General features: G+C 36.7%; 1 protein-coding gene across 3 annotated transcripts in view; it reads left to right on the forward strand.

Moving 5' to 3' along the window:
• SLIT2 (slit guidance ligand 2) overlaps positions 1-22,162 on the forward strand; it is a 273,898-nt gene that overhangs the window by 154,875 nt on the left and 96,861 nt on the right. For all 3 annotated transcript variants that reach the window (XM_087736513.1, XM_087736514.1, XM_087736515.1), the window contains exons 5-7: positions 5,493-5,564; positions 16,221-16,292; positions 20,265-20,336. In XM_087736513.1, the coding sequence (XP_087592639.1) occupies positions 5,493-5,564; positions 16,221-16,292; positions 20,265-20,336 (216 nt within the window). The remainder of the gene's footprint in view (positions 1-5,492; positions 5,565-16,220; positions 16,293-20,264; positions 20,337-22,162) is intronic.

The raw sequence follows: 22,162 nt of genomic DNA on the forward strand, positions 1-22,162 counted from the left end.
TTGCCCCTTTTCCCCAGAAAGTCACAGTGCACCCTGTGCTGCTTGTGACCTTCTTTTTTGTGAGCAATCTAAGAATTGCAGTGAAATGAGTTAAAACATCATAAAAAAAGACCACACAGCAACTTCTTACAGAGTCCTAGGTCTGCAGTGTGAAATGTAGGTGTAATTTATGCAAGAAGAAAAAGTTGAATGTTTGTTTAAGCCCCTCAAGGTTTTTATAAGGAAACCTTCTTAGACTAAGCAGATGAAAAGTTGAAACAATCAATCAATAATTACTAATAATTTTCCTGCTATAAATAGGCATAAATTGTGTGTTGAAAATCATAGTTTTTATGAGAGGTAAAATTTTGCAATGAAGGAATGAATGAATAACTTACACTGTTATTACATAAAGAATTCCAAGAAAGTTTTACAAACCAGCAGTTGCACTGCAAAAAAATTTCTCTTGGAAAATGGCATTTGCCAACCTTACTTAGCTCTCCACGTTTAGAGGGATGCTTTAAACAGTGCCTTTCACAGGAAGGTTGGGAGCCTTTGCAATCAAGTAGTTCATATTTCAAATGTGCTAAAATTAGCAGGGAACAGTGTACTTTAGTCTACAGGAGCCTGTGCTACATGGAAATGGTGTTGACTGTGTGGACCCAGTGGTAAATCCAGCATGCTATTAGTTTGCTCTCTTTCACGTGTGCATACGCACAGACATACATATGCACACATACAATCTCAGTGTATTGTTTATTGAGGAACCTGGCTCAATAGCTGTTACTTGTAAGTCCTTGCATTCATCCTAAGATTTGCATTTAGTTGAGGAAAGAATGATTTTGGCCAGTGATATTTTTTACTAGATTTTTTTTAATAATTTACATATTGTCCTAATATTGTTCATCTTTCACTTTTTTTAATTATGTAAAATGGTGAATGATGATACTCTCTTAACTGTCATAAAAAATGTAATGCACCATTACCCATTACCTCCTGCAGTATATATTTATGAGTAAGGCAGTGGTTTACATAGATATATAGCTATATCTGTATTATAAACTAATCATTGATCATGATACAAATCACTACTGCTAACTTAACCAGTTTATGCACAATTTTTATATAGGTAAAATGTATTAGTCAATTAAACAGAAGTGTAAATATAGATATTTGCTGTTTATACTTATAATGGAATTTTTTTAAAGGAAGTAGGCTGTTAAATCATGTTGCTGTAACAAATGCTGAAGGCTGCTTTTTAATTCATTGCCATTGAATTTATTGTCAGAGCAGTGCAGTCATATCCCATTTCAAGATTACTTAGTTGGCTTGAAAATTAAATCACAGCTCACAGATTCTCTTTTTACACACACGGTTAATAATAGTAAAATTTGGTCTAGTTTTAAATATACCTTGCAAGATATTGCAGTGCAGTTAGATGCACGAGCTATGAAAGATTTAGTAAATAGAATGTGATTTTCCCAATTAACAATGAATTGGATAAAACAAAGTTACTGTCAATGTATGTAGAATTATTTTCAAAAGGATTACATTGATATAAATTTTGTTAGACTCAGACAGTGTGGAGTTTTATAAAGTCCTCAAATTATTCTTTTTAAGTTCATAAATCTGAAAGAGATCTCCAGGAGTGATTACTAATAACTGGAAACATGAGCTCATGCTAGATTACATTTTAGGGAAAGAATATGTCAAAATCATGACTGTTTATATATAATCAGCTAAATGATTCTTGCTTATTCACTTCATCTGAGCTACATCTCTTATTTCTATGCACCATTTTGCAATGTTTCTTCGAAAAGCTGTCTCTGAAAAGGTAATCTAAAAGATGTCTCTAAAAAGCAAGACATTGCACAATTTTACTTCTCCTGTTAGGGGCTGGAATGCATTTGATGTGCTTCTGGAGTGAAGGTCCAGATTTGGTTTTAGCAAAATGAAATCTCGTTCTGCTCTACAGACTGACTGAAAGTCCTAGTGCAGATGCAGCTTGTATGCATCTGATTTGTTTCTAAATTTTATTCAGATGCTCAAGCAAGCCTCTTAATATAATTTCTTGTATTCTTGTGTATATGTTGTCTATAGACAGATGCATCTCTGAAGGCCTCCAAAAGAAGATCTGATTTCATAATTTTAAGCCTACAAGGTAGATAGGTCCCTTTGAAGGCCTTCAGACATTTGTGAACCATGTGCGTGGTAGGTATGTTTGATCCAGGGTGCCAAACTATAGTCTGAAGTGAAACCTTCAAACTGCATACAGTGTAGATACAGCACTAATGACTTTAATCTACTCATCATCTGCTATTGCACTGAATTACTTGTTAATGGGGTATAGTATATGCGAAAAGCCTGGATTCTAGTTTGTTTTTTTTTTCTTTTTTTTTTTTTTTTCCTGTCTCTGTTACTGTCTTTACTTCAATTCTCTAGGTTTTATTTCCAATGTGGAACTGTGAAGGCCAAAAGTATTTCTAAATTTCAGAAAAACGGTTGGTTATTTATATTGATAGCAAAAATTATTCATGAAAATAATTTTCTTCTTTTGGAAAAGATACTAGTTTCAGATAGCCCGGTACAGCTGGTCATGCAGGAATTTTGGGGAGGAGCATTAGATATCTGCTGCAGGTTGGTTTTTAATGCCTTCTTTTAAAATATATGGTACTTGCCACTCTGAAACAAAGTTCAGAAATATCATAGAATCATAGAATGTCCTGAGTTGAAAGGGACCCACAAGGATCACTGAGTCCAACTCCTGTCCCTGCATAGGACAACCCCAAAATTCACACCATATATCTGAGGGTGTTGTCCAAATGCTTCTTGAATATTGTCAGGCTTGGCGCTGTGACTGCCTCCCCTGGGGAGCCTGTTCCAGTGCTCCACCACCCTCTGAGTGAAGAATCTTTTCCTAATATCCAATCTAAACCTCCCCTGGCATATCCTCCTGCTGTTCCCTCGGGCTCTATCATTGGACGCCAGGGAGAAGAGATCAGTGCCTGCCCCTTGTGAGGAAGTTGTAGACCACAATGAGATCTTCCCTCAGTCTCCTCTTCTGCAGGCTGAACAGACCAAGTGACTTCAGCTGCTCCTCATACGGCTTCCCCTCTAAACCTTTCCCCATCTTCGTGGCTCTCCTCTGGACATTCTCTAGTAGCTTCGTATTCTTTTTTGCACTGTGGCGCCCAAAACTGCAGACAGTACTCAAGATGAGGCCGTACCAGTGCAGAGTAGAGCGGGACAATCACCTCCCTCGACCGGCTAGCAATACAGTGCTTGATGCACCCCAGGACACAGTTGGCCCTCTTGGTTGCCAGGGCACACTGTTGGCTCATGTTCAACTTGCCACCGACCAGAACCCCCAGATCCCTCTCTATGGGGCTGCTCTCCAGCCTCTCGTTCCCCAGTCTGTATATACATCCAGGGTTGCCCTGTTCCAGGTGCAAAGTCCAGCACTTGCCCTTGTTAAACTTCATATGGTTGATGATTGCCCAGCTCTCTAATTTGTCTAGATCTCTCTTCAAGGCTTCTCTGCCCTCGAGAGTGTCAATGGCTCCTCCCAGTTTTGTGTCATTGGCAAACTTAGTAATCCTTCAAATCCTGCATCCAAGTTGTTTATGAAGACAATAAAGAGCACTGTCCCTAAAATGGATCCCTGCAGAACCCCGCTAGTGACTGGTCACCAGCCCGATGTAACCCCATTTACTATAACCCTTTGAGCCCAACCCATTAGCCAGTTGCCCACCCGTTGCATTGTGTGCTTATCCAGCTGTATGCTGGACATTTTGTCCAGGAGGATACTGCGAGAGACAGTATCGAAAGCTTTACTGAAATCCAAAAAGATTACATCAACTGGCTTCCCTTGGTCAACTAGGTGGGTAATCTTGTCATAGAAAGAAATTAAGTTTGTTAAGCAGGACTTTTCCCTTGTGAACCCGTGCTGGCTGGGACCAATGACTGCGTTGTCTTTCAGGTGTTTTTCAATAACTCCCAGAATATTCTTCTCCATAATTTTGCCAGGCACAGACATGAGACTGGCAGGCCTGTAGTTACCGGTGTCATCCCTGTTGCCCTTCTTGAAGATTGGGACAACATTTGCCAGCTTCCAGTCAACTGGGACCTCTCCAGATTCCCAAGAGGAAAATCATTGAGAGGTCTCGCTGTGACATCAGCCAGCTCTTTGAGTACCCTCAGATGAATCCCATCGGGCCCCACTGACTTATAGGGATGCAGCTGGAGCAGCAAATCCCACACAAGTTTGGGTTTGGTTGGGAGTTTATCATTCTCGCAGTCATGGTTCTCTAGCCCAGGGTTCTGGGGGTCCCAGAGCCCATCATCGGTGTTGAAGACTGAGGCGAAGAAAGCATTAAACATCTCTGCTTTGTCTATGTCCCTGTTTGTGAGGTGACCATGCTCATCAAGTAATGGGCCAATGTTATTCCTAGCCTGCCTTTTGCTATTAACATATTTAAAAAATCCCTTTTTATTGTCCCTCACAGTACTGGCCAGCTGCAGCTCTAGTTGAGCTTTGGCCACACGAGTTTCCTCCCTACAGTTGCGAACAGCATCTCTGTAGTCTGCCCATGTCGCCTGACCCTGCTTCCACTGACAATACATTTTCTTTTTTCGCCTTAGTTCTAGAACATCCCTACTCAGCCAAGCTGGCATTCTACCTCACCTGCTTGACTTTCGACATTTTGGAATTGCCTGCTCCTGTGTCTTAGGAGGTGGTACTTAAAAAGTGACCAGCACTGAGGGACCCCAGCACCTTCAAAAGCTTTTTCCCAGGGGACCTTACTAAGTAGTTCCCTGAGCAGCCTGAAGTCAGCTCTCCTCATATGCAGAGTTGAGGTCTTGCTGGCAGTTTTTCCCCTGTTACCATAGACTTTTAACTTGACTGCTTCATGATCGCTGTGGCCAAGGCAGCCACCAATCACCACTTCACCCATGAGACCCTCTCTGTTAATAAGCAACAAATCGAGGAAGCCATCTTGCCTGGTTGGTTCCCTTAGTACCTGTACCAAAAAGTACAATATATTGGTCTCAGATGTTATACAGCTTGATAGTTGTTGTTTCTCAACAACTTGCTACTTGTTCTTTTTGCTTGTTTTCAGTCTTCATTGCATGAAGCTGAACATACTATCAAACATTTGATGTCATGGGTATGGAATTGGTTGAAAAGTAAAATCAATCAGTTAAAAATTAAATCACTTTGGCCTTCGTTGTTAAATTATATAATGCTTCTGCTTTTTGTTTGGCATAAACGTTGTTTTGTAAAGGAGCGACACAAATAAACTAATTTGAGTATTATTGCTGCTTCTTTGTCTTCAATTGCTAATCAGTTAAGGTAATAAAATAAGCTTCATTGGAAACATTGACTGAACTGTAATGGCTGAAATTATTTCCTTACATGTTCTTTTTGATATACACATAAAGAAATATATATGGCAGATTTTAAGTTTAATTTACTTTTATTTTACTTTTTTAATTTACTTTTTTTTTCTTAGTGATCTTAGTGAAAATCAGATTCAAGCAATACCAAGGAAGGCATTCCGAGGAGCAGTAGACATAAAAAATCTGTAAGTATTTTCCTCCTTCTTGCATATATTCTGATGGTAATGCTTTGTCAATACAGTGTCCTTTTCTTGCATGAGATCTCTTTTTCCTAAGCCCTTTTACAGCTGCTTAAGGAATCTGCATAAAGACAACATGTACCATTTGTTTTGGCAAAATACTTTAACGTATCTTAAGCATCCTAAAATTACCCTATATGAAATCTAAAACATTGAAATGGAGTTGAATACAACAGGGCATTATAACTATTTGCTTATGGTAACCTGAGTTTAATATCTTAATGTCAGGCTATTTTAAACATTTCATTGTTTCATGTGGAAAAATTCATTTAGCCTTGGGCCTAAGAGTTTGCCTTTTGTTAGCTTGTGTAAAAGAAAGAAAGAAAAATCATGCTATTATCTAGTTTTGCTAGCATATATTTTTGTACTTGTGTGACTACTTTTCTTATGCAGTTTTCTCCTGTGGTAAAGTAAGTCTTTTCTAAAAGACAGATACTCACTTTCCTGAAGATAGTGACCCTGAAGTTCATGGACAGGTTTTGAATTCTTATGGCTTCTAAATGTAGAAATATGTGAGTTTCGAGACAAAGGAAAGCAGTGACTTTTCGACTTTCTGTTTAGAGTGGTAGATCAGTTTAGTGGACTGAAAGAGCTGAACGACCTGAAGACTGTGATGAACTTGTATAGTAGGAAATGTAAGGTCATGCACTCAAAAGCTATAACCCCTGCTGTAAGCTGAGGACTCATCATTTAAAAACAACCAACAAAGACAGAGGACATACACTAGTGGGTTCCAGAAAAACTATGGAGCTGCTAGTGTGATGCAGCTGTGAAAAAACGTAATTGCTATCTTATGTGGCATCAATAAAAATAGGGCAGTATTAAGTCATTATATGAGGTTTTCATGTACCTTCTATTGAAATACTTTTTATTAATTGAAGTTGCCAGTGTTAAAGAAAGATGAACTTTCTAGCTGTATAACTTTGAAAATGGAGTGTTCTGTGATTATGAAGGAAACAACATGATGTCATATCCTCAGTAGGAGGGGACTGGACAGGAAGCCCTTTGCGTTTCTGTCTTCCTGTGATGGACTTCATTCTGCTGCCCACAGCACTGCACACAAATCAGTTAGGAGGGCGTTTTTTTCAAAGATTTAGCAGAATGCCCAAGAGTTTGGCCTATTTGATAATGATATTTAGAAAATTTTAATTTTTTTTATTTAACCATATTTGTGATATGGTTCTTCCCTGCAATGAAGTCCTACCACATCTCAATGGAAAAACTATTATGTTCAAAAACATGCAAGCGCTTCTCAAAGTAGCTTTGTTACTTTGTTTAATTGATGTTTTATGAGTTTCTATTCAGAACTGGTCTTGTCATTATTCTTGGTCTAAAAGAAGCTTGGCTACAAGGAGAAGCCTGCATTTTTCTGCATGAATCTTTTATATTTGAAAATTGATACAGGTACAGAAAGGAACTTTGGTAGTAAAAATAACAGCATCATTGCAACTTTTCTAATGACAGGGCAGTATTTTAGAATTTAGTAAGTATACTTATACATTGTGAGATAATTCCAGTCAGAAACTTAATTAGGATGCTAATCTTTAGCTAAGATAATATTTATATCTTGGTGTGCATTTTCAAGGTAAGGATCCTGAATTATGTCTAAAACTTGCATAAAACAGTAGATCTACCCTTTAAAGCCTTTGTCTTTTGGGAGATCATTTGTTAAAAAAATCATAAAGGCCATAGCATTGCCACTAAGTCCAAATCGGATCTGTGGCATATAGTTTATTGTGATAGCATAAATACTGCAGCTACATCCTTTATTCGTGATCCTAGCGAAAAAAAAAAACCCTAATCTGAAATCTTTATGATCCCACCACAATTGAAAGTCCTAAGAAATACATTTCTCTGTCTTGTAAATGCTACTTATGTTCCTGGTCATTCAAGAAGAGTATCTTATATTGTGTGAGGTATAGATGTGAGCATCAGAATGACAAGTGAGTTTGTGGGCTGAGTCAGGTGGATTCTAGCACAGCATTTATGTAACTAGATCAGGCTGTTCAGCCTTTCCAGAAGCTTAGGCAAGAAGGAGATTTGAACCCTAGCCTTCCATCTGGCCTTGGACATTACACTTAGAGAAGGGTGATGGCAAGAACTGTACTATTTTTATTTCATCGTTCAAGAAAATTAAGGTGACAGTTGGTGAGTGATAGGTGTAGAAAGCATCACTCTGCAAACAACGGAAACAACGAAGTGAAGGAATTTAGCATCTATTGGGCAAATAACCTCAGGTCCAGGAACCAAATATTTCTGTATACTTACTGAGAACTGCCATAACAGAATGCAGTTTTTGTTCTAATTTCAGCATTTCTTCTGTAATTGCCTAGTTTTTGAGCATAATGTTAAAGATGTTAACCAAACCTATGGAAGAGATAGGTGAAGATACAACCAGTATTAGAACATGTTGTAAATTCAGGATTTGTTTTGTGTATGATCATTAATTACATCAATTTCAATATAAATTACAGAGACTTTTTTTAAATGCAATGAGTGGTAACCACCCAATACAGTAGCTCTAGTAAGCTGTTTCAAAGGCAGTTAACAAATCTCACAGAAGTTGACCTGATTAGATATTTTATTTTCCTGAATGGAGACACAATTCTCTCAGTCCCCCTTAAGATTTCCCCATCCAAATCAGGAGTTGGAATATTTTGGAAAACATTTTTTTGTATCCAAAGAATGTTCTTCTAGTCTTCACAGAGCAAAGGGAATTAGATGTTAATGCAGATTATCTGAAGGAAATTGCTTCCTTTAAGGTTGATGATACCACTATGTTCTGTTGATTTCCTGCTAATGTGTTAGCTCTAGAGTTCTCTTGATGTTTCTGAGAAGAAGCTGTCTAATTTCCATAAAATGTGGCTATGATACTTCCTTTCTGGACATCTTCTTAATAATATTCTCAGTATAGATTCTGTAGAAGATAAAAGCAAAATGGGCAAGGTATTATGAAAATTGACAACCCAGAAAACCTGCCATGCTCTTATAGTAAAAAGAACAAAACCCCCCCCAGACCCATCAGCCCCCACAAACCTCCTTTATATCTAATTGGAATGTCGTATTTTCCAACTCGTTTCTTGCCTCTTGTCTTATAACTGAGAAGAATCTAGCTCTGTCTATACCTTCCCTTTAGGCAGTTGTAGGCAACAAGATCCCCCCTCGACCTCTCTTCTAAAGGCTGAACAAATGCATTTCTCACATCCTCTCCCTGAATGTCACCTGCTCCACGCCTCCCATCTTGGTGGTCCTGGTTGGACTCAGCCCAGCGTATCAGTGTCTGTCTTCTGCTGGGGAGGCTGAGACTGGATGCACAAATCAGATGTCATCTCAAAAATGCCAGACAAAGCGTCCTGGCTTCACTCTCACCAATACAGCCCAATTGTTGGTAATGAATCAAGTTCTTCAGAAGCGATAAAAAATGAAGGAAGCTTATTTTGTACAGGTTCCCCAGACTGGAAGCTCAGTATCCAGTATTTTGGCAGTTCAAATGTAGGAAAAAAACTAGCTGCTCTGTCTCAAAGTCTTGATTTTTGTGTTCAAGGGCAATGACTTAAAGAATAATCTACTTTTAGTATAGCTGCTGATCTGGGACTTGAAATTAGGGTGCAAATTCTGGAAATATAATTCTGAAAGTTACTCCTAACTTGCTGCTTTTTCAGGGAGAAAAATAGGCACCAAGAAGTTACGCTCTTCAGAGAACACAGTGGCACCCACTGTTTTTTAAAAATAAATAGAAATTATCATATAAATTGGAAATTAAACACAGATTTTTTTAATATGCATGTTAATGATGGTTTCGTAACCCTCCCTGGTAATACAGTACTCACATTGAATGTGAAACATGTTTAAAATCTCCCCAACCTCAGGAATTTTATTTGTATTTAAGATGGTAAGAAAATGCTTTAGCTGCACAGGTTATGAGTTTGGATGGGTTGTTTCTTGACTCTGGTTACTAGGAAGAAAAATAATTGGGCTTAAAAAGCAAACAAATATGAAACACCACTGAAATAACTATAGTGCTATGCTCAGTTTTTGAGAAGTAGATTTTGGCCCCTGCTCTGATGATTTTGGTAAAATTATATTACGGTATTTCTGTTTGAAGTATGTAAAATTTTCTAAGATTCCAACTTCCTCTTCTGCTGTGTAATCAATATTTGGCAGAGGAAGGAAAGGAATACACCAACATCATGGCAGACTTGTGATGCTAAATATGTGCAACATCAAATGATACCAAAAATACCAAGGAACAATTTCATCATATCTCCTGCAAATATCTTGTGCCCTGTTTTTCTTGTCACAGTCTGGCCTTACTTCAGACTGCCGCCTTCTTTGGTGCCTTTGTGTTCCATTTGGTTTCATTTTTTCTCAGCAAGTGGGGGACACTGTAGCTGCCACCCCAAGGATAAAGGCTGTAGGGCAATGTAGTAGCTTGACAGATTAAATTGGCCGGGAAAATGGAGAATTAGTGGAGAGAGAGACAGACATCAGCATCCACTCAAAGTGCTTCCCATTACACTAACTTTTGTGCAAAACCTTGTTTAATATTACTTGGTGTTGCCCTGATGCCTCTTTTATGCCTATTATGAAAGATTTAAAACTGGCATTGTCACTAAAGGCGTAACTGAATTTTGTATTAATCTTTGTTGGCAATGACTGGGCATTTTTTTGAAGTTCAATTTTATTAGCAGGTGAAAACCACAGAGTCCTGCTGAAGGTGTTCTAGTTACTGATTTCTTCTCAGATCATGCACAAAATTCCACTGCAACTGGAAGCGTATTTGTCTACCCACCTGTACAAGTGCTAATCGAAACGCATTGCTTGTCTAAGACATGCTTTAATAGTTTAGAATTGGCATATTTCTCATGCTTGTTCTTAGTGAGAATCTTAATTCAACTACTATTCTGTTCAGCCACCTGTGTTTCAGGTATACATCAAGAATGATTTTCACAGGATGTTAGTGAAATATATTCAGTGTGTACTTAAGATTTTTTTTGAAGTCAAAAGTAGCTCTAAAGGAATGAAGAAAAGAATAGGTACACTTTTCTAGTGCCTCCTAAAACTTGTTGTCAAACGGGTCAGTGATCTTGTGGCCTTTGGGAAAAAAGCTGTTCTTTCAGGCTGTTTAAATAAGTACCATTTCAATACTATTTTTAAAGTTGTTATTTTCATTACAGACTACTTTCCTAAAATTTGGCCTGCTGAAAACAGTTTCTTTTTTGTCAACAAATTCATTTATGAAATGTTACAGTCAATTATGTTTTTAAATCAACCAAAGCGTTTGGCTTTGAAGATGAGTTTCAAATCAGAAATCTCTGAATGTGAATCAAGAGCTTCCTTGAAAGTCTTTTTTTGGCACTTGAACCACTGAGGAAAAGTCTAAAATACGTAGAATCTAAAAATCTATCTGAAGTTTATTTGAGTGACAATAAAAGTTAGTTGAATAAAACCTAGGCAGCTGAAGTAGGTGTGGTTTCATCTGCTAAGATAAGCGCGAATACTTAGACCAAATTTTGCATGGTATCTGAATTTACCCTAATGAAAAATGTGGCCTATGCTTTTACTAGGAAAAATATCAAATGTTGCTGTGGTTTATGTAGTTTCCTATAGATTTGCCTGTGAATAATACAAAGCAAATTGAGGTAGATTAATTTGAACTGAGCTGATAAACTTTGTTGTAGGAAGACTTGGATTCGATTTTATCCTTAAATTTTATTTGGCTATGTCAAGTACTGAGAATAAAGCAAATCCTTTTCGAAGATTTGAATTTTAAAGAAAAGTAGTTTATGCTTCTGTTAAGTGTTAAAGTCTCATGCAAAAGTTAGATGGACTGTCAGGAGCCTTTAGGACCTTTTGTATCTAAACTACCTTGGAAAGTGACGTTGCCTCTGCTTTACTAAGCAGGGTGACATAATCATGTTGAGGAGACTTGCCAGGAGGTTTGTGATACGTAGAGTAACTAAGTAGAAATGGTTCTACAAATAGATTTTCTAATTAATATTTAAATAAACTACTCTAACAAAACTTTCATGGGATATGTGCTTAAGATGGCTTCCATGCTAGAACAGGAATATATTTGCTTCCCACGTTATACTAGTCTTAGTACTGTTTGTCATCTAATTGCTAAATTGCATTGTTTCCGGGAAGTTATACCGATGTGATAGTATCTTTGCATCACATAACTTATACATTGTTCATTCTGTGTTCATCCTCCTTTTCATGGCATTCTCCTGGTTTGTTTTCACTTTTTTTTTTTTTTTTTATTTTGCTTCTGGAAGATACTTGTGAGTTTAGCCAAGTAGAGTGCTAGAAAATTTTGGGGGAATGGAGCTATTGAACTGTAGATCTGTTCTCCCTTTTCTTCCAGTTTATTCAGTAAGTATGCCTTACTTGGAAGTATTTGTAAGTCTTGCTTTTTAATTTTGGGATAAAGGAAAAAGGTTAATCATTTGCTATATTTTGTATATTAGGAAAGAAAAGTATTCATTCAGAATGTTTCACAGGGAAAATTTAGCAAAGAACAAAATTAACTACATCAGCAAAATAAACAGCAAGTAGGAAAAAAGTACATGACTTCCAAATGAAAGAATAATTGCCATAAGTAGTAATAGTCACGGGAAACAAGCAGTGCTCTGAAGTTTCATAAAAACTTAGAATAAATTCTTACATGATATTGTTACATCTTTCTGAACTAATGCCTCTGAAATTATTGATTCCTCTTGAAATTGAAAGTGGGAATTGAGAAATAGGAAACATAACTCAGTTCTGTTGTAAGAAATACAAGGAGATATTAAAAACAGTGATTGTTTCCAAAAATGTTCTTGCAGTGATAAATATTGTGCGTTCCATTCTTTTCCCAAGGAAAAATTTTAATGATGTGAAATCCAGCATACAATGTGCTAAAACTAGAAACATTTTCTAATTGTTTTACCAGGGAGGAAGCTGGTGTAGGGATCCAGAAAGGCTTCTGCCTTTTTCTGATGAATTCTGAAACAATGTTTACATTAAGTTGATACACTGAGGGAATGTAATCATTTCTGAACAAAGGAGAATAATGTAAGGCTGCACAGTGCCTCTCTTGCATGGGACTACAGTGTGTCCTCAAGCCGTGAAGAACAGGAGAGTAAAGCAGGCAGATTGACTGAAATTGTCCCAACTTTTAATGCAGGCTCTATGAATGAATAAAGAAAGAAGGTTTTCTGTCAGTCAGATAACAGTTTTTTTCTCTATGAGGGTAGTAGTTTTCAAATGTATGCAACATCTTCTGTTAGTCATTAAATGCTTTTCTTGTGGGATAACAAGGTTTATTTTTAGATATTTATTTATCATTATCTGGTAGACAACATATGCTAAAAGGGAAGAAAATATAAGTTCGCAACATGTTTCTACAGTGTAAGATGTATCAGCAAAAGCAATAAATAAAAACCATTTTAAAGCAGACTTTTTGTATTAGGTGAATGCTTTTTATTTAGTTCTTACTAGTTCTTATAGCTGAACTCACATAAACAGTAACATTTCAAATAGCAGAAGATTAGTAAGTATATTCAATACCCAGGTAATGCTGCAGATATGGGTGCAAAAACCTATTTAATTCTCTGTGACAATGGGAAGATTTTGAATGTGACAGCTGTTGTTTGGCATTTTATGAGCTTCACAGGAATGGCACTGCTGAAGGTAATCACCTGCTTTGTGGAAGGGTGGGCAGAAAGGAATAGTGACTTTCCAAAGGGTTGGAGAGATCCCACATAGAAAACACCCAACATGGAGATGGGGCCGGGGGGGAATATACGATGAAGAGAGACTGGGGAGAGGGGAAGGATGCAGATGGGCCAGAGTTGCTGGTCCATGTCTGATCAGCTTCTGCTCTCAGGATGTTTTAATAATTTGAAAAGAAGAAAAGAAACTCTCGGGGGGGGAAAAAAGCTTTCTAAAATGGACTTAGGATTATTGGTATGCTCAATAACTTAGTGGTGAGAAAAGTTTCATTATAATATTGTAGATTTTTATGTGTGGTTTTGAAAGTCATTATGCTAAAACCAAATTATTAGAAATAACTTAAAATTGGAGAAGTATGTGCTTTTTTTCTCTAGTATTTTTGCTTATGTCTTAAGTCACAGCACTCACACAACTTGCTATCAGGAACTGGTATTATCCAAAAGAATTCAGACTGCTTCAGTATATCTGTGAGAGGGACATCATAAGTTAATGATACACTGGTTGTGAAATATTGTCTAACTTTCTGTTTGGATTGTATATGCAGTGGATATCTTCACCTTAACACAAATACCATAAATTGCTGTTCAAGACAGGCACACAGTCTTCAAAGTCATGTACCTTTCACAGCCTAAAAAATATATATCATGCCAATTGTTCTTCATGGTGTGTGTCTGATTGTTATATCATGGTCGTAACTGATGGAAGATCATCTAAAACATAAAGACAGTAGTATCTTTCAAAGACAATAATTTATAAAACTAGCAAATATTTCTCCTCTCCCACCTGCAAAATTCCCTTCCCCCAAACTGAAAGCAACCAATTAGTTCAGTGCAAACAGAGTAATCTTTCTGGTAAGAAGAGTCAAATGAAAACAACTCACCCTTCACTAAGGTAGTGGTCATGGTGACTCATTAAAGGAAGAAGTCCAAAAGTTTTCAGGTGCACCACAAGTGCTGCCAGTCTAGTGGAAGAAATCTGCCTTTCAGTTTGTGTAGGGCAAGATTTGCTCAAGTGCTCTCTCTACTGTTAAAAGATTTTCCTTTGTGTATAATATGGATGATTTAGAAGAAGCTGTGTCAGCACTGATTTATACATTGACAGCTAAGGATAATAAGATATGGGCAAACATACAGCTCACCCTTTTACAGATTAACCTGCAGACTGCATTAGGCAAATTTGATGGCATTAAAAGATTTTTCCAATTTGTCTGGAAACAATTTCTCTTTTGTATTGTGTCAAGGGTAACATTTCATGCCATTGTGCTAATTTAAATAGCTTTGATAAATTGTTCAAGAGGTTAGAGAATTGTACTGTGTATATATTTTACCTCTTTAAAATAAAAAGGCTATTAACTTAATTGTTAAATGAAATTCATTAGTAAAAATTGAAGGAGCCTGAGAAAGTAGGCTTAAATATTCCAGTACTGCAGCATTGGTGCTGTAACACTGCACCAAAATGATTAAAGATCATATCCAGGAAATGATAGTTTGCATTTAGCTTTCAGTACACAGAAACACAGACACTGTTACAGTTATGACAATATTTTATTCCTGTGTAGTAGTAATTCAGATGAAAAATGTGGGTGAAACTAGAAGAACTTTATAGAAGTTGGTACATTACACTCAACAGTGGGTGTGATGATTTATTAATAAAGTAAAACATTATCATAGATTCAGAAGAATCACAGAAAATGCTCTAGTAAAAGCCTCATTAGCCCTGCTGGCTAATATATAATTGAAGACAGAAGGGCAGAGTTCATTTGTATTTTGTTCATTTTCTTAGCATTGTTCACACACATTTACTCATATATATTTTCTGACACTGACAAGTTACCGGCTTGGAGAAGATCTTCTGGTTGTTGAAAGTGAGGTTGTATCATCTTTGCGTTGCAAGTCGTGCCCTGAAATGCGCCAGATGTGTGGCAGTATTTACAGGAAAAGCTTTTATCAGCAGAGAAACTAGGATTTTGTATTTGCATGGTTGTTAATTTCAGCAGACTTTTTTAATGGGGCAGTATGTACTGTATCAATGTTTTGAATTGAAAAGGTAATAATATTCTTCAGAGAAATGAACGTAAATTTTTCATAACTTAATACTTAAAGATTAATAATGTATGGGATGGATTGCTGAGTTTTATGTCCAGAATTCAAGTGCTCCGGTACAACATCCTATCTGCATATAATTGCAGAGAACACAAAGTACGTAGAAAACCACATACTGAAGGTTACAGCAGAAATGCTAGTTTCATTTGGAGCAGAATTAAAGGAGATAAGTAACCAAGTATGTAAATACCTTGGACACTATTATTTCTACATACAGAAACATTCTAGAAGGTAATTATTCTAAATCCCCCCCCACGCCCCCGCACCTCCCACCTGGTCCAGGCGTGCACGCACGCAGTGAGACCCCTAAAAGTGGTGTCTCTCGCCGGTCCCTGCCGCGGCGAGTGGAATTAACATGCAGCTGGGCTGCTCTGATAAATGGATTCTGTTAGGTCACCGAGGGGATGCGTGTGACATTAAGTGATTTACCGTCCTTTACCTTAATGAAATTGTTTCAGCAAGATGACGCTGAGAGCTTTTAATGGATAGCTTTTCTTGATGTAATGAAATTGCATTCCTTTGGCATTTAATATAAGGTGCAGTTATTATTTACTGGAGCTTTCCCAGCGCTGCTGTTTTGCTCAGACAGTTCAGAACAAAAAGGGATTTCTGTGGCAGCATCCAGGCCAGCATGCTGTGTGACAGTCTCAAGCGTACGAGCGTATTTGTGAGAGCGTTTCAGTTAGCGTGGCCTAGCTCTGCCGGCCCTTCAGGAGGCTTTCTTTGCACCTAACGTTGCCAGCGCTCGTCTCCCTTACAAATACATTCCTAATCTGTTTAACAGGCAACTGGATTACAACCAGATCAGCTGTATTGAAGATGGGGCATTTAGGGCTCTGCGCGACCTGGAAGTGCTGTAAGTATTCCTGTATCTCTTACTTGTAGCAAGAGCTCAGTATCTGGGGAGTACTAATGTAAAAGCTTATCTGTGAGCTGCAGCCTGGTGTCAGGATGGTCTAGTGAAAAGATGTCTTAAAATAATCCACTGCCATGTACTCTAAAATGGTAAAAAGATGTGGAGAGGCAGAGATATTCCTTTACTCTGCAAGACAGCCATTAAACACAATTAAAAAAAAAAAAATGGGCAGATGGCAGATACTGTAAGAAAAGAATATATTTCCTTTTAAAATGGGGGGGGCAGTATTAATGAATCTAATTAATTTTGTAAATTATCCATCACTGTTGAAGTGCTGAACATTTTCAGGATTGCCTTTGTTGTATACTCCGACATCAATTTAATCTTTCAGACTCTGTTTAAGGAACAATATACTGTATATATTTGACAATCTGGATGTTTTCAGAGAGGCACTTTTCTATCAAACACTACTGTTATATGTTAAGATGATTAGCATGTCCACATTAACTTATTTTTTTAAACATTTTAAATTTTATGTGTGTAAGTATGTATATGTGTAGAAAAATATCTCTCATGTCACTGAAGGCTAGTATTGCAATACTCTTGCATACTTTTTCTCACTGTCTCAAAGTGGCCGTCAGTGAGGTTAAAGGTAACAAAATTATCATCGGTGACCTCTGACCTGAAAATAGTTACTGTAATGAGCAAAGTGCCGCAGTTCCCAAAGAATCTGAGCCACAGGAAGCATTCCTGAAATATTTGCTCTGTCAGTCAAAATGTCACATTTTTCTGGGATTTCTACGTGAAGAGAAGTGAAAGACTTTGTGTATCAGTGAGTGACTTCATGGTAGTTTGAATCACACTTGGTAAATCACAACACCTTATGGGGGGTGAGGGAGGGGTTTTTTTTTTGTTTTTTTTTGTTTTTTTTTTTTTTTTTTTTAAGATTCTGAAGTAAAGAAGCTTTTTAGGCAATAGATAGTGTCTATATGTCCAAGGAACTAAAGAATGTGTGAGCTGCTGATGGTAAAGTTTTTTATTATTAAGCAATAGTTGGTCTTTCTTATGAGTGAATGGATCTGACAGCTAAATTTGATTTTTTTATGTTGTAATTATAGAATAACAAGCCTATTGTCAACTTCCTGGTATAAAGCCATGTAAAATGTACTGTAGGTTCAATATTATGTCTAATTGTGAAGTTGATGAATTGTTGGTTGTCTGTCAGTAAACCTGATGTTCTGTGAGATTTTTATCTTTAGAACTCATATATATGACAGAATAACTTTTCCAGTGATGGCTTAATCTCGTTATTGTGCTTTTTAATGCAAGCCTTTCATTACAAGTGATAGTGTTAAATGTATATTTTTTAAAAAAGCAAATATTTTCTGCATTTTTTGATGCTTGCAATTTTTAGTGTTCTAAAAAGGTCATCCTTGCCAGTTGAAGTCAGTGGTAAAATTTTCACATTGATTTCAATGACTGCAAAAAAGGAAAAAAATCTGTTCAAATAATAGCCTGCTGAAAAAGTAGGTAGTTAGAATTTTGTGAATGAATATACATAGAATGTTGTTCAAATATACAACTAAATGTTCACTGTCTGAATTATGTTACGTGATAAGCAATGATGTAGAGATGAAGTTTTTAAAAAATTGAGATAGATATTTCAAACAGTACTGAAAGGTTTGTATCTAATTCAGCTTCCTTTCCAATACAGCTTAAAGAATGAAAAATACGTAGATCAGACCATGCTGTATAGCCACTGAGTAGCATATAAGACTACGTATTTTGTTTTCATTTGTAGTTAATTATTCTGTCTAAACACAGAATGTGTGTATTACTTCAAACTATAACTGTATGATAAAGCTTTTAAATAATCTTTAAAGTTACCTAGGTTGTAATGCTGTTCAGTGACAGTTTGAAATGTTTACCAAAGTAACAAGTCTTATCTATCGGTTAAACAATTGCAGAATCTTAGAGGCTGTTAGTGTTAAAGATACAAAATCAACCTGAAATCTGGACAATTCTGCAAGACAAAAGCAATTATAGGTATAATCCTCCCTGTGAATTTATGTAAAATTTTATTTTTCCTTTTTCTCTCTTTTTTTTTTTTTAAAGGAAAAATCTGCTGTACTGGGGAAACAGTGACTATGGGAAAAGATATAGTGCTGTCATTATAAAAAATAAAGTATCTAAGAAATTAAAAAAATGTCTTTCAGTCATCACACTCTTTGCAATAGTATGTAATGCTTAGGTAAAAGTATTGAGCCAACTTGTTTTTTAATTACATCTCTGTAATGAAATCAAGCATTTTCATCATTAGATAGAAATACTTATGAAAATTATTTAATTCCTTATGTATCTCTTACGTCTACTCCTGATTCTTTTCTGTACCCTTGCAAAAATAAATTAATATCTCACATATACAAAATAGCAAGGCAAACGTCAAACATCTGAAATTGAAAATTAAAATATTTGTAGATATACCTTCTTTAAACAGCTAACAGCTGTGGAAATATGTACTGATTTCCATTCCCTTCATTGAAAAGACATGATTTCAAAACCTTGAAAGAAGTCATGCAGGAAGAACTATGGGAGCCGTCATTTACCATGTGGACATTGTAAGAAAATCCTGCCAAGATTTACTGATTGTCATTTATTCATTAAGGCACCTTTTGCGAATATACCCACTTGGCCATTTTTTGTTGTTTCATTTTTGTTCTGTTTTGAAAGAGGGCATGATTCTCCCTTTCTCTTCTTCTTTTGATTATTCTCCTCTTTGTGTATGTAGCCCTAAGGGCACACAGGGGAGATCCCTTATGCACAGTGAAGAAAACATTTAGGACATGGAATGAGTAAGCACACAAAGGTAGAATGCAGCACATTGCACCAGTAATTAATTGCTTGGTTAATGTGGAGGTGTATAGCCTGATCCTGTTCGGGGTGCTGTGAATTTACCTTTCTGTGTTTCAGGATCAGAGAGTACTTAAAAATTTATACAAAATGAGCACAAATTACACTTTGTGGTTGTTTTTTTTTTTTAAAAAAAAAAGTAAAACACTTTTTGTTTCAAAAGGGAAAACAGGGTTGGTCAGTGGGAATTGTTATTTATTAGTGCCATAGTTACGTGTTTAAAATCCCAGAGCACATTCTCCATTCTGCTCAAATGAGTAATCTCGAAGTCAAAACTGTAAATTCTATCGCTTGTTTCCTTGTTCTGGAGTCAAGCTTGTTTGCATTTTATTTGCAGCCTAAAGACAATATTTGACTGGAGGATTGTTCATAAAGTTTCATTATCTTTACAAACTACTTACCGAGTATGACGGGTCTGTGCTAGCCAGCAATTGGCTAAGCTTTTTTCCTGGTTCCTAACTCAAGTTCCAGGCACCTTGTCTAAAATTTAAATTATTAGTTTGCTAAAGTATTAAGATGTCTGACTCCTTCCATTGTATAGCAGAAGCTCCCCTATTGTTCATGCAGCTCTGGATCATCTATAGCAACTCTGTTCCATGTAAAACCTAATTGCAGCCCAGACTTAACCTTTTCCTAAAATTCTTGAAAAAACAGGCAGATCTTGTACTTGTATGCTATGTCAAAAAATACGGACTCTCAGAAGCTAGAAAGAGAAACCAGAGTCCTAGAATCAAGGCATTTTCTCCAGGAACTCTCTTTTTTACATCAGGATGGCAAGCTTAGCTTGAATGCCATAGATGTTCTGAACATTGGTGGAAGATCCGTTTGAGTGAATCATAGATTACTGGGACCTCAAATTACTTCGGATTATTAATGGAATGGTCAAACCATAGTGTTTTACCAGTGATTGAACAGGGAGGAAAAGCATATCTAAAAGTGTGGTTCCTGATACCCATCCCTAAAAACAGTACACCATGATCTTCATTAGCTATGCCTTTTTTAAAAGTGTAGTGAATGTGACATGACTGTAGCATGTTAATATGCTTCTTCTTGACTTTGCAGCACTCTCAACAATAACAACATCACTCGACTGTCTGTGGCAAGTTTCAACCATATGCCCAAACTCAGAACATTGTAAGTAGTCCCACTGAAACTGGCTTTATTGGTCCAGTATGTCATTTTTACCTCTATCAAGTTTTGTCAGTGGTCTATAAATACGTATACAGGCAAAGAAAGCATAAGCTCAATTAAAAAAATACTGAGGTATCATGAGGCTGATGAGTGTGAAGTCTGCATGTGCATGTATGGCAGCTAATTCTGAAAGGTAAAGCTAACAAGTGACCCCAAAGCTGATACTTGGGGCTCAGGAGATAAACAAGCAGTTGCATCCTTTTCCATCATCTTTTTTAGAATGTGGGATAACTAAGTCTATGAAAATGGTTTCATGGCCTGTTCCCAACTGGGTTTTCCATAGCGCTGTATGCAGTCACAGAAAATCTTTGCCTTCTAACAAAAGGGGGGATTCTCTTTTATATGTTACAGCTGTATAGAGAAAGAAATTGATGGGTTTTGAAAGTCAAAAATTTGTTTTACTTTGAGCTATTGAATGGGTCACATTTCATTTAGGAACATGGAAGAATCTTTGATTGGCTGTCAGATGTGATAAATGGGAAATCTTTATGCTTTTATTACTGTACTGCTAGCAGACCTAATTAAACTAAACTGGCTCTCCAACATTCTTTGTAACATAAAATTATAGCATCATCCGGTAGTGCTATTATAATTAAAGTTGTGTCAGCATTTACAATAAGGTCCCCATTTTTAGAGGTTATGACTTTCACAGAAGAACACTTCAGGCTACTAAAACAAAACACAGTGACAAGAGTCTGTATGCAAGTGATACAGTTTGGGGTTCTTTCTTTTTTATGTTTATACGAAACTAAGAATAAATTTATATTGTGTTGAGTGGCAAAACCAGAATATGTCAAGGTTTAGTCCTGAGACTCTCTTTCGAACAGATTTTCCAGTGAAGTGGGAATGAAAAATGAATGGGATGTTTCTATCAGAGTTCAAGAGAAGCTCTTACTGTTAAAGAACTACTTTTACAAAAAGCCTGTCCATTTTCTTTTATGCATGTTGGGTTGCACAACTGTTTTGAAATCAGTAGGGCTATTCACTTGAGTTAACATACCCTTCGTAACCGAAGAAACTTCATGCAGGTGAGTGGTTCGTAACAGAAGTGTAACTATTCTTGGTTGGACAAATACAAGAGTACTTAAAATGTGCTGACCATGGGCTTTTGGTGGTCTGGGTTATAATTTGAGAATAGAATTTCATTCCATTGTTTTGGGTCTGAGACTTGAAAACATGAATGTCCGTACCTCTTTCAAACCTTCAAATACAGTTTATATTCTGAACCACAAACTACAGTGAATCAAATTAGCAACATTTACACTTTTTTTGGTGGGATATTTCATCTTTTGAAAATTTATTTTAGAAACAAAAGAAAATGGACACACAGAGTCCTAGATTATAGCTGTAACATCCCATTTGCAGTCAGAATGTGCTTGTATAACCGTATTGATTTCAGTGGCATTAGTTCTGATTTGCAATGGTGTTCTTGCCTACAGCTGGCCACAGATTGTACTGAATGAGTGTGCTGTAGTGTAAGCTATATTTGCAAAGCACCCACCCAAGAATAAGTACAAAAAAAATACATTGCCTTTAATTTCTAGTTATTTATTGGGGGGGGGGGGGAAAAGGAGTTAGTTAAAATCTTTTGTTTATGTTGGTTACACATTTTGTGTTGCTTTACAGGTTGGTTTTTTTTTAATGGATTAATTAGACCCCTTGTCTAAATTCTGATTTTCTTCCACTTCCTTTCCTGTTATTTAGTTAGGATTGAGCACATCAGCTAAAAAGGACCAAAATGACATTATTCTGTAATGGATGATTCTGAG

Source organism: Nipponia nippon, unplaced genomic scaffold, assembly GCF_047370975.1.
Source record: "Nipponia nippon isolate SJK-2023a ecotype South Korea unplaced genomic scaffold, ASM4737097v1 scaffold_6, whole genome shotgun sequence".
In the NCBI taxonomy this organism is placed as follows: Eukaryota; Metazoa; Chordata; class Aves; order Pelecaniformes; family Threskiornithidae; genus Nipponia; species Nipponia nippon.